This window comes from Haliotis rufescens, unplaced genomic scaffold (assembly GCF_023055435.1).
Source record: "Haliotis rufescens isolate VD_foot unplaced genomic scaffold, xgHalRufe1.0.p SCAF_16, whole genome shotgun sequence".
NCBI lineage: Eukaryota > Metazoa > Mollusca > Gastropoda > Lepetellida > Haliotidae > Haliotis > Haliotis rufescens.
The window spans coordinates 14646656-14660780 of NW_025963846.1; the positions used below are offsets into that span (position 1 = coordinate 14646656).

A 14125-nucleotide genomic window follows, 5' to 3' on the forward strand; every position below is an offset into this window, starting at 1 on the left:
TACGTTTAACAAGAGCCGCCCAGACCATACGACCAGGTGGACGGGAACAAGTGCGTGTGTGATATTGACAATGTACATAGCAATGCCAAGTGAAGGGCGCCTGTCACTATATACTAGAAACGCGATCTATGAAGTTGTCTATTGCAGCCAACACAGTTAACAGTTATAGCGTTAAGTGGGCCGGGCATTTAGACAGATAAAAGCGTGTCCGGTATGTAAATATCAGAACCCCTCTACAAGGATATGTGTGAAACTAAGAGGTAGAACTTGGCGACCCCGGGTGCAAATATTACTCACGATCTGAGCATGTATATTAATATTGTGTGCAAATTATGACAGGTGAACGTGGCATTATTTGATGCACCCGAGCTATATCAGACTGAGTTCCCTCAGGACTGAATATGGTTTAACTAGAGGAGGTTCGAGAAATACTATTTTGCATCTTTCGTGATACTGTTCATTTTTTATAAAGTTTACGAAATAAAACCACTTGTAATTGTGCTTTCGCTTTGTTCAGGAGTAGTGAAATATAACGACGAATATGGACGACTAAAACATGATTTAATGCTGAATTGTATCTTTATAACATTATGCAAAAATGCCACATTGCAAATTAATAGCAAGGTTGTGAATCTATGAATAATTTAAGTGAGGTAGTGTTGTTTAACACTACTATGTTCCTGCTATATGATGGAGGTGTGGTCATAATCGAGTCTGCACCAGGCAAACCAGTGGTTGATATTATGAGCAACGAACCACGCCTTCATGCTATCACTCAAGCTACCAAGCCTTACTACAAGCGTTGGATACTGGAGTCCTGTTCCTCCATTGATAATGTCGTGATGATAAACTTCGGTACAAATCAGTGCATGTGAAGATAATTGTCAACGTATGTCTTGCTGGAAATAATTATAGCAATACCAATACCCTCGGTTTGATGGTTACAGCATTTGCTGATCACGCCGAAGTCCTTGGTTCGACTCCACATCACTCGTTCGGTGAGTGAGTGGTTAAACGCCGGATACAATGACATGCATCAACCAAGTCAGCGAGCATGGACACCCGATCCCGTTAGTCGCCTCTAACGACAAGCAAGTCGCCTTTTACGGCAAGCATGGGTTGCTGAAGACCTATTCTACCCCGGATCCAGTATTTAGTTATATCATGGTGTAGGAGGATGCCTATGTGCACAATGATGCAGGTTTTAGCCGTTAAACCATACTCATATACTTGTACCCGGATAACGTCAAATCTATTGAACTGTGTTAAGAGGTAAATGCTGAAATATGCCTCACTTTGGATTAATTTAAATGTCGGGTTTATGGGTTTTATCAGCAACAAGAGTGGGTGATGTCTGCAGGTGACCTCGCCACAAAGTGCACGTGCAAAACATGCACTACTCAAACATCAAACACGATCTCGCTACCTGATGCACGGGACCGCAACAGGTGTCATGGGACAGCTGGGTATATACATTATCATCTATCAGTAATAGATATCAACATCCACAATATAAACGTATTGATCGTGATGTAAGGGTGTATTGTTTTAAAATGTTACTGGAGACCTGTCATTCCCAGAAAAGTCATTTTACAAGGACAATGTAGGTTGATATATAAATACGAGGAATAATTAAAGGGAACCTCTGTCATTTCAGCTATGACAATGAAATTACCAGCTTTGTTGCACGAGACACGGTAACTGAACGTGGACAGCACACTCGCTCAAATCTTGCACATCGCACATGAACAGCATGCCGTCCACGGTGACACATCCTGGCTCGTGCCAATAGACGTCACAACCACGTGGTTCATTGATCGGGTGCAAAGAAGGATGCCTCCAAAGTGTTCATGACAGAACATGAAAACCTTCTACGCAATAGGCATACCTGAAGCTGGCCAATCAAAACATGCAGTTGCCAGACACTTTGGTAAGTCTTAAAGTGTGATATTCCGACGGATGGAACGATATCGGCAAACGGATTAGTAAGAGGAGGGTAGGTAGAGGAAGGCCTAGACGACTGCTCCCAGGCCGGATAGATACATACGCCATTGCGTTGAGGAACAGATTCCTTTCTGCGCCAGAACTGAGGGAAAACTTCAGGACTGCCCCAGGATTCCGACTTTCGACGTCAACAGGTTGAATACCACGGGTCTGAAATCAAGACGTCCTAGAGGTATGCGTCTGACTGTGGTACACATGCCCACCAGACAACAGTGGACACAATAGTTGGTGGTCGTCAACAGCGGCATTGAAGATACACCATGTTTCTATATGAACCGAGGTTCTGTTTAGGCTTTAAGATGGTAGACAACGTGTTTGGAGACGGTGTGGAGAGAGGTTCTATCCTACAGCTGTCAAAGAACACGATAGGTACGGTGGCGGCAGCGCCATGGTGTGGACTGCCATCACATATGACAACAGGACGGATCTGATGGTCGTGCAAGGGAACATGACCGGTCAACGTTATGTGGACCAAGTGTTACGTCCCGTGGTCATCACATGTGCCATCGCGTAGGTCAGAACTTTGAGTTCCAGGATGACAACGCACGTCCTCAAAGAGCTCTTGTTGCAGTCAACTGTCTGAGGCAGCAAGGTGTCACAGCATTGTCCTGGCTAGCCAAGTCCCCAGACATGTCATCGATGGAACACTTTTGGGATGTTCTGGGCCGAAGTGTTCGCATCTGACCTCAGCTTTCCCAGAATCTGAAACAACTCCTGGTTTTACCCTACAAGAAGAATGGTGAAAGACTCCAGGAGAGACAATACGGCCTTTGATAATCCAATACGATACTCATGGGGCATGGACCATATATTGAATTTACTGAAAAGATTGAATTCTACAGTCATTTCTTAACGCATCATTTCTGATTTTTTTTATTTATTCATTTATTTTATTTCATTTTATTTTGTATTGGTCCTGGTATATATTAAATTGTCAGGCCCGTAGGAGAGATGTGTATGTCTCTGTGTGTGGGAGGGTGGGGGTGGCTCAACAAATTTTCACAAATTTTCAAATTTAACCAACATCTACACACATACAAACATGTATGCTTTGGCCGAGTCCACTCTGCGGATCGCACCTACGGGCCAGTGTATTAAGTTTGTGGTTAAATACCTAAGTTAACTACCCAATAACTTGTCCAATATCAGAAAGAAACCGATAGCAGTTCCCAATCCTCCGACAGTGGTAAGTGGCAGGTGTCCGCTGGTTCAACACACTGTGTAAATGTGGTTGCCGAGATGAGCGAGTGCGCTGTCCTCTGACAGCTTGTCTCTAATCAAGACAAAGTATCCTTTTGCCTTCAGTTTGCCTTGTGTGTTAGTCCAGTCTCTACAGCGTCCACATGTCCAGTCGGTACACAATACAGCGATCAACTAATGTCGGCAAACATGACCATCGATGCCCGGTCAGTTCTTGAGAGGTCATGTTCTGTTTATCCCCCCCCCCCCCCCCCCCCCCACACACACACAGACACTTTCCCACTCTCTCCTCCCGCCCCTACTACATCCTCCGCACATGTCGCTGGCTGGCCACCAATATCATCACCTCATATGTGAGGTATTAAATTCTGCCCGGGATCAATGATCAATACTAGATGTGTCATAAAAGATTACAGCTGACGCGGGTTTGTGCACTTTGGCACAACTGGAAGTAGTAATCTACTCAACGCATGATACAGTATTAACTCCCGATTATCAGTTACTGGCACGCCTAAGGGACGCAACTCTGCAGAGCGATTTGCGGCGTGTAGGACGACCATTCCACCCTTGACAGGCCGGATCAAAAGAGGTGGCCTTGTAGTTCAAGTGTTGGTCAGTCACTCCGAAAATTCGGGTTCGCGTTCCCATGTGGTTACACTGTGTAGAGTCCATTTCTGGTCATAAACACCTTCTACTCACTCACTTAATCGTCCCGTGGAGATCAGGGATAGAATAGGTCTTCAGTAACCAATGCTTTCCGTCAAAAGGCGACTATGCTTGTCGTAAGAGGCGACTAACGGGATCGGCTGGTAGGCTCGCTGACTTGGTTGATGCATGTCATCATATCCCAATTGCGGGGATCAATGCTCATGATGTCAATCACTGGATTGTCTGGTCCAGACTCGATTATTTACATACCGCCGTCATATAGCTGGAATATTGCTGAGTGCGGCGTTAAACAACAAACAAACTAACTTAATCTATGTGGATACCCTTGTCTTTGTGCTCAATGTATATGCGGTATATGCGGTACAAACGCATGCACAGTATATGAACACTTGCATTTCAATAACACGTCAGAAGATCGCCATGTGCAGTGGACATTACCAATAATGAAGTTTGAATGATCGCTCAAACGTAATTAAAAGTTCACGCGGAAATAAACTGACCGTTTCATGGGGAAATGATATATTAAGGAAATAGTATATGTTACATTAACTGTGTTATAAAGTATCACTAATCCTCACAACTTTCGTTGTTATCAGGAAAGCGTGCATAACACTATAAGGAAAGGGTTAGTCTGTCTCCCAGTCCCTGGAGAAAAAAATAAAAAAGGAGTCAAACTCAAGTCTAGAATGATTTGGCAAGTCTAGATTGGGTGTATGGCGTTATATGAAAAAGATGAATCTTACTGGCTCAAAACATTATATATTTGAGATGTGAACTGATCCCAAACAAAACAACGAAAGTCCTATTCGCATGACGTGAACACTGAGCTGGATTACTGACGTGCGGTTCGTCCTTCGCCTGGAGTGAGTGAGTGAGTTGGGTTTAACGCCGCTTTTAACAGCATTCCTGTTATATCACGGCGTGTCAGCTTAATGTGGGAGAAAAGCCCGAAGTTATTCAGGTCTCAGACGTTTACCACTTCGGTTGTTTGGTTTGTTGGTTGGTTTGTTTGTTGGTTTTTAACGCCACACTCAGAAATAATCCAGCTTTTTGTCGGCGGTCTGTAAATAATTGAGTCTGGACCAGACAATCCAGTGATTGATATCGGGTGAAACCCACGAGCACGGGTATGGTGCTGACAAACCTAAAAACATAATCGAGGCGAACAGGTATTCGAACCCACAATCATAGGTGTCAGGCGTGTCCAAGGGACGCAACTCTGCACAACGAATCGCGGCGCCGTAGACGACTGGGCCACCCGTGCCCCCTCCCTCGCCTGGAAACACGGAGTGCCTAAATATAACGCGAATCTCCCGCCACGTCAAGTATGGCCTCTTAATCATACATAAGCTGGTATTCCCGTGTGGGAGTTCTGGGACAGAAGGATTCTCATGTAATTCACGAGGTCACTCAAACGGGGATCTGGTGGTAACAATGGCCAACATGGAGGACCTGTACAGCGTTAGGAGACCGCGGGCTGTGACCTGGGTCCGTTCGTCAACGCGATCTTGGATTTACGACTTTGATCGAACGGGACAATAGCTAATTGTATCATTGAATCTAGGTGAACAGTTGTTTGTTTGTGCCATACTCGGCAATAGTCCAGCTATGTGACGGCGACCTGTAAACTATAAGGATAAAGCCAACGGATAAAAACGATATCCGTTGAGATCATATGCGGATAGAGATGCAAATATCAAAGGTCAAGTAGGGACTTCTTTCAGTGTTAACATACAAACATGGCGTCGACCTTGTCATTTGGCGATCGTGTCAGAATTAACCGTCGGGAATCTGGAGAAACTACTGGGATAATTGCTTTTATTATCAAATGAATAGTCTACTATACTGAAAACCATTTTCTAACTGTGACGTAGCTAAATCTTGGCAACTTTGGAGAAACTTTGCGAAACAATTTAGCGAGGGCACTAGCCAAGCGGGATCAGTTTCTAACTATCTGAAGCTGTGCTTGTAGACCTTGGAACCTTTTCTCCAAATTAACAGTTGGATTTGGTCAAAATAAATCAGAATTGTTACCTTGTTTCACTTTGTCGCTGTGGTGTGTGGGTGATATGGTTCGCTGACTGGGTTGATGCATGTCGTCGTATCCCAATTTCGTAGATCGATGCTCATGTCAATCACTGGATTGTCTGGTCCAGATTCGATTCTTTAGAGACCGCCGCCATATAGCTGGACTATTGCTTAGTGCAGCGTTAAACAACATACAAACAGACAAAATTATTTTCTGCTATGTCCCATTTTTAGACTTATGACTGTTCATGTAATAATTGCAGGTTTTAGATATAATGTCTGATTAATTGACATGTATGCTGAATTCTTTGAAATTACCGCCTCCGTGGTCTTGTGGTAGAGCGTCCGCCCGGAGAGCGGAAGGTCCAGGGTTCGATCCCGGGCCGCGTCATACAAAAAGACGTTAAAAGATTGTACTTGTTGTTACCCTGTCTGGCGCTCGGCATTAAGGGGCTAAAACAAGGACTGGTCGGCTCGGAGTCAGTATACTGAGTGGGGTATTCATGTTAAACTGCGGCATGGTATCTCAGTGAGCTAGCACTATAAATCGGCATCAGTACGGACTAGTACAAGCAGCCACACACACACACATACACGTGCATGCACGTCGCTATATAAGTGCAATAATCTTGGACGCGACGTTAAACCCAATTTCACCTCACCTCACATCTTTGAAATTATGTTTGTATTACATTACGAACTAACGAGAGAAAAATACGGTCCGCACACATGGCGATTTTTACGGAAGTAAGTTGACGTCAAACGTCCCTCTTTATGACGTTACAACACAATTGTTTCCCAGCAACCACAAGGTCTCGTTACTCCTGGTTGGTCACAAATGTAGAATGTCTTTTTTATGTTCGCGTGAAAATATTTGACATATTGATCCGGTTGTCCTTTAGCAATCTTTATTTGACAACCCACGTGTAATAATTATCATAACAATTCTAATTCCGAATTTGTTCACAAGTAATTATCATATTTGTCTTACAACCTGCAGGATGTGACCGGTTGTTAACACGACAGCGCCGAGTAACAACCCATTGGTACAATTCTGATGATTGTTGACTGATGATAAATAATTATTGCTATTGACATTATTGTTGACAAATGACCATCTGTCACCTGTAATTAACAACTCTGCCATCGTCATGATCTCTACAGTGTTAATATATACACCTTTTGATTGCACTGGTCAAAAGTTCAAGGAATGTTGTTCGTATAGGTAATCAATTAGCGTTTTGTTTTCAGATAGTGCTTAGAAATAAGATTTTGATGAAACTAAATGTTTTTACAATAACAGAACTCCTCCAACAAATTGTTTGTTTGGTAATAATGTTCAGGTCAGTTCATTGTGGGAAATACCTTAACAAACACTTAGTCTGTAGTGTAGAAACATTTCTTTAAAATAACTTTATTTATTTTCAAAAGAACCTTTCCTCTTCTGCTGTTGATTCAAGGAAATTAGACTTGGTTTAGTTTAATCTAGACTTGCCCAGACTTAAGTAAAACAATTTATAAAATAGAAATTCTAGTCATGAAGTTGGACTAGGAGATACGGGGCTTGACACATCGTGAACGTTTCCTCCCATCGCTAATGGATGGCCGGCGGTTTCGCGAAAAATCCGTCTTGCACAGTTCCCATTCATAAACATCAGCTGTTACTCTGCGTCACTGTGAGCATGCGCATTGATCATGTGTTGACAGGTACGTGATTGATGCGACGGTAATCAATGCAAAAACAAGTATGTGTGGTTGCTGTGATTGATGGCTGGCATCTGATAGACTTGAAAGTCCGGCTTTTGGCCGTGTGTTGGCGTGGCGGTTGTGTCCAGGGCGATGTATTTCACCTGTGCTGCCTCCCTGTGTTTCCCTGTGATACCCCTACCACGGACACCGTTAATCTGGACAAACCCTTCTTTCCGGGCGATTACTTTTGTTAGCGCCTATATGTACACAATGGCACGGCACTTCGTGACCATGATTGGCCAGACTTTGAATCTGAATGAGTTTGACAGTTTTAACAGTAAACGCCCCCGTAAAGATCCAGGTTAGAATTGGTCTTCAGCAACCCATGCTTGTCGACTAACGGGATCAGGGATCAGGATCCCAGACCTAGACTAAAATCTAGTCTCTGAAATGAACATATCGTACATAAAAAAACAGTTGTTCAGTTATCTTAATAAAAATATAATAAAAAGGAGCCCAGTGACTCTCTTCATTTTCAGATACTGCAGTGATCTAGACTTGCCAAACATTATAGACTTGCATGGGCTGTATTTGATATATATTTGTATCAGGGTCTGTAAGACAGACTATCCCAGACCCTAAAGAATACGATAAAAACCTCAATATGAAAATGTAGATAAATATTTTTCAAATAAGATAACTCTATATCTGACTAAATGTTACTCAAGAATATGACCAGAACCAACATTATTCATGGTGATATGTATCGAGTGGAGTTTGTAATCATATTTGGTTTTACTCAACTAAAGACATGGCGATACCGAATAAGATATTTAAGGGTTGTGTTTTTTTTTATCTTTATAGAAACATGGATCATACTAGCATATCGTTGCATAAAAAGATATAAGGTCTTTTATGGATAATGGAGGCATGGGAGCATGCCTTGTACAGAGTAGCCTCCCTTTGCCAAGCCATGATCCGCTTATCGTTGGCACATATCCCAGATTCGCCCTAAATGTTGACCTTTTTCTGTACCATACCTGTGGTCGTTGATGTTACCAGTGGTATATGTTTACAACCTCACATTCAGCTGACACGTTGTGTTATACAGCGAAACCTCGCCAGTCCGGACACCGTTAACCCGGACACCCCTCTTTCCGGGCGATCTTTATAGATACACAGCATGAAATTAAACTGACATTACTGTAAACAATTACTCTTTAATCCGGACCTTTGATAATCCGGACATAGGAAACGGCATCGTCTGGTATAACGGGATTTCACTATAACTGTAACAAACTGTTCAAAGCGGCATTAATCCCCTCACTCCCACATGGGACTTCCCTTGGTGAAATGCCTCAAATTCCTTCTTTGACCCCTCCCCATCATTGACAGATCAACAACGACACCAATATACGAAATAATGGATTAAAGCAGGAATTCTTTCAAAAAGTAACCAGCGCCTCTTATAACTCACCACTATCGTAAACACAGTCTCTCTACGTCTGAGTGTATCATGGAGTCGAGACAACATGGATGTGTGGAGTGTTTCAAATATGACAACATTGGCAGTCAATTACTCTGACATTGGGGGGGACATTACTGCACGTTTGAACCGCCATGAAAGTGCACGGTCATCGATTTCTCGCCAATAGCCGTATATTTAATGGAGGTCTTAATGAAATGAAAATCCGTGCTCCCTTAAAAAGAGGTTATTTGTTTGGGGCAACATTTCGGTTTCCTATTGTGCAGGAAACCAAACCAATGCATGATGGGATTGTTTTTCGGTAATGGTCTGGGGGATGGAGGGACCTCGGTCAATGCGGGTTACACATCAGCGGGGGAGGAGGATGCGAACAGCGTTCTGCGTACAGACAACCGTTATGGAGGGTAGGGATTCAGATGCTCGCTGCGGATGTACTTAGTGACATAAGTATCTGGTGTACTGTAATTTGTCGTGTGCTTGCACAGTTAATTTATCGCTACAGGTTCTCCGTTACTAGGATACATGTTAGTTTATATTCATACTTTAGGATTATTTTCCTGGAGTCACTCAGAATCTCGAATTTTACATGTGTTAGGCGCTTACGTACACACATGTTATCGTAATATCGTATCCAGGCAGTGTATTACTGTTTATGTTATAATCAACATATTTGCCACCTTGTTATGTGTTGTAATATTTCTTGTCGTCGTCGTCATCATCATCATCATCATCATCATCATCATCATCATCACCAGCACCATCATCACCCTCCTCCTCATCATCATCATCGTTGTTATCGTTATCGTTATTATCATCATCAATATCGTTGTTATATTTCTTCCAGGGATACGTACCTCAGCAATGCACGTGTTTCGAGAGTCAACTTGATGTCCCTGGAGTTGAGTGCCCCCTTCTAGGATGGGAGGGGCTTTTTCGTGTGCTGGAGAAGGGGGTCAGGTCGGGGAGCACGGCAGCAAACCCTACTTCCAAGTGGTGGGGCCAGAGAAGACGCCAGGTAGGTCACGTTAATTTGAATTTCAAACATAAGCAAGGTAGACAACTCTACCAAAGCATCAGCTGTGTATGTTTAATTTTCAATGGAACATTTAGATAGATGCAGCTCTTAGTTGCCTTCAGTACATATTTCCTTGCTGATGACCACATATAATATCTCGATTACTGGTTTCTGTCTGTTTGGGCGGAAATCGTGTGCAAAACCAGAAACCACATACGAATATACGGTCTCTGTCAAAGCCAAAGATTGCTTTGTGTTATGATTTGGGCGCAAATAGACCTTAAAGTGGACCTAACTCGCCCTAAATTCTACCACCACCACTACTTCTGCTACTACTACCACTACTACAACTACTAAACTGTATATATGTGTACGGACAATACCAATGTACGCACTGCAGATCCTACAACTCTAACTACTATGGCTGTTGGAGCTGCTGCTGCTGCTGCTACTACTACTACTACTACTACTACTACTACTACTACTACTACTACTACTACTACTACTACTACTACTACTACTACTACTACTACTACTACTACTGGGGCAGTGGATCCCGTGAAGATTCCGGGGTAGAATGGCAACCCATACTTGCCGTAAAAGGCGACTATGCTTGTCGTAAAAGGCGACTAAAGGGATCGGGTGGTCAGGCTCGCTGGCTTGGTTGATGCATGTCATCGATCCCAATTGCGTGGATCGATGCTCATGATGTCAATCACTGGATTGTCTGGTCCAGACTCGATTATTTTACAGACCGTCGTCATATAGCTGGAATATTGCTGAGTGCGGCGTTAAACAACAACAAAAAAAAAACTGGGGCAGTGGGGTAGCCTCGTAGTAAAGGCGTTCGCTGGTCACGCGAATCCCCGAGTTCGATTCCACACATGGGAACAATGTTTGAAGCTCATTTCGGGTGTTTACTGCCGTGATTTTGCTGAAATATTGCGGTTTAAAACCATACTCACTCACTCACTCACTCACTGCTCCTCCTCCTCCTACTACTACCACTACTACTGCTACTACTACTACTACTACTAAACTCTATATGTGACGTCTTTGTTTTAACATCACCACACACTGAGACATCTCCATACATACACTGCGGTTTAATGACGCGTGGGTTGAGACGCAGGAACAAACATGAATCACAATGTGCGTTATATAACACTAATGAGGGGCCTCCATTTCATCACACAGTCCCCGCGAGCTATAGTCTTTCATGTCGCCAGAACGTCGTTAAAAGTGTTTGAAATAGCCTACCCAGACGAGATTTGGATTTCATGCAGTTCCACGTGTATTGTTGTCAGCAAATGACTCACGTTTTCGTGGTGTTGTGTGTTGACCTATGTAGGCGTGGAAATGGTTTAATGACAACTGGTCGGGTGTTGCATGCATTGAAATGCTTTCCAACAATTATTAATGCTTCCTTGAAAGAGCGCAACTTCTTTTTTAACCGCTAGTTTCAGTCTTAAAACCGCCATAAATTTGCCAATAGCTCAACACGTGTCAGTACATATCCTATCCATATGGTCCCGCTCCTTATACGATTCCAGGTTAGAGTGGGTGAGTGAGTATGGTTTTACGCCGCTTTTAGCAATATTCCAGCAATATCATGGCGGGGGACACCAGAAATGGGCTCCACACATTGTTCCCATGTCGGGAATCGAACCCGGGTCTTCGGCGTGACGAGCGAACGCTTTAACCACTAGGCTACCCGACCGCCCCTCCAGGTTAGAAGAAGGCCCCGTATCCCTGCCATCAGAACTGACTTAAACGAGGGTCAAGGATCTGTGATTGGACCTGACACACCCGGCGGCGGTGTTCGTTACCCAACCCTGGTTTGTCTGGTCCAGACTCACTCATCTGCATTTCTCCGTGATTATAGCTGGAATGTTGCGGTGAGCGCCGTTCACCAACTCACTCATCAAACGTCTCGAGATGTTTATGTGTGATTCTTGTCCACGCTGTGATTTGCCTGGAATATAACGAAAACACCGTAAAACAAACTCACTCATCGCCCCTCGCAAATGTCCGTGACATACATGCGGCGTGTCCCGGAATGACACGAGTGGTCAAGAAGGTTCCGTAAATCTGACCCCAATCGGACCTTTAAAATCGATATTTAGAAAACAATATCAGGATAACAAGGGTTTTGTATACCGCCGACGATAATGAACGCTTTGACAATGAAAATAATATAAGGGATTTCTTTTATAACTAAAACAGAATTCTACTCATTTTGGATCATGAATAAAAAAACCTCTTGTACAATGCATTTGAAAAACATAACTTCCACCTAGGTTTCAACCAACAGCTTATGTTCTTCACCCTGGTCATGTACTCATTCACCCACTTTTCCATCCACTGACTCACTCACTCACTCTACCCGTGAAGATTCGGATTAGAATAGGTGTTCAGCAAACCCATCCTTGCCGTAAAAAGCGACAATGCTTGCCGGGATCGGGGGATCGGGGGATCAGACTCGCTGACTTGGTTGATGCATGTCATCGTATCCCGATTGCGTAGATCGATGCTCATGGTGTCAATCATTGGATTTCTGGTCCAGAATAGATTATTTACATTCCTCCGTCATATAGCTGGAATATTGCTGAGTGATTCGTTACCAACCAACCAAACAAAAACTCAACGAGAATACCACAGAGTAAAAATTTCCAATCTTCAAGATTAACATTGAGGTTAGACTTATCTTTTATATATCAATATCATCGTCATACGCAATAACCTTTTTAATAGTGCTACTTCCTTTCAGTGAAACACACGTACGTGCACCTGTTGGGCGATCTGTGCCGCGTGTTATCTTGTCTCTCAGATCCCTATACATGCTCGAGAAGCTCCCTATTATCTATCGCTGTGCTCCACTGACAGAACTGACAGGTGCTCGGTGGAACTCCTGCAGCCCCATCTGCCGCACGTCCTCCACCACGCATCTGTCGAACTTGTACATACAAAGTATCTGATATCAAGTTATCTGGTACCCCTGCCTTAGCTCGTCCACAGCTCTCTCCTGTTTACAGCAAGTGCCTGTCACAGTCCATTAGACAGACAATTTAGGGTGGGTGAGTGAGTGAGTTGGCTTTAACGCCGCTTTTAAACAGTATTGCAGTTGTATCAGGGCGTGTCAGCTTCATGTAGGAGGAGTGAGTGAGCGAGTGAGTTGGCTTTAACGCCGCTTTTAACAGTATTCCAGTTATATCACGGCGTGTCAGCTTAATGTGGGAGGAAAGCCCGAAGCGATGCAGACGTTTACCACTTCGGTGAAACCCACGAGCACGGGTATGGTGCTGACATACCTAGAAACATAATCGGGGCGAACCGGGATTCGAACCCACAATCATAGGTTTTCTGGCGTGCCAAAGGGACGCAACTCTGCATAGCGAATCGAGGCGATTAGACGACTGGGCCGCTTGTGCCCCCAAGCCAATTTTGACCGGATTGTACATTTGTCAAGGGAATACAATGCTGTGATGTAAACTTAGTTCCTCTCACACTGGCCAGGTAGCAGATTTGTTTGTGTATAGCCATACGATATACCTGCGTCAAGCTCGGCTATGGGGAGAAAACATGGAATGTCTACTGACCACCCATTACTGACTTGCTGACAGTTTTATTACAAAGCCAGATCCTTCCAGATAGGGACATTGTCTGCGACTTGCACCGGAGTACCAGCATGTCATATATTCAGGGCATGTAGATTACTTCCCGAGGAAGTCGGAATTCATTTATGAGAGCATGCAGTAGCAGTGGTAGACATAGCTTCTCCATTTTTCATGTAAAAAAATGAGCTTTGTCTAGTCCGAAGGTTCCGTTTACAATACACCATCCAGAAAGTGCCGTTGAGATTTTTTTCTGAATGTATTATTGATAACCAGTTGTGGCGTTATGGGCAGTGCATACAATTCAACGTTTTAAAGGGACTCGTCGCTGTTACATAACCAAAACAACTGTTCACGTGTTGAATCGGCTTTGACGCAAGAACTAGACGTCCTTCTTTAAGACTGGATGGCTTACGACGG

At 43.7% G+C, this 14125-nt stretch overlaps 1 protein-coding gene across 1 annotated transcript in view; it reads left to right on the top strand.

The window, feature by feature from the left end:
• LOC124136477 overlaps positions 1-14125 on the top strand; it is a 93394-nt gene that overhangs the window by 7908 nt on the left and 71361 nt on the right. Inside the window, exon 2 of the mRNA XM_046502400.2 lies at positions 9921-10091. Coding sequence (XP_046358356.1) covers positions 9995-10091 — 97 coding nt within the window. The 5' untranslated portion in view covers positions 9921-9994. The remainder of the gene's footprint in view (positions 1-9920; positions 10092-14125) is intronic.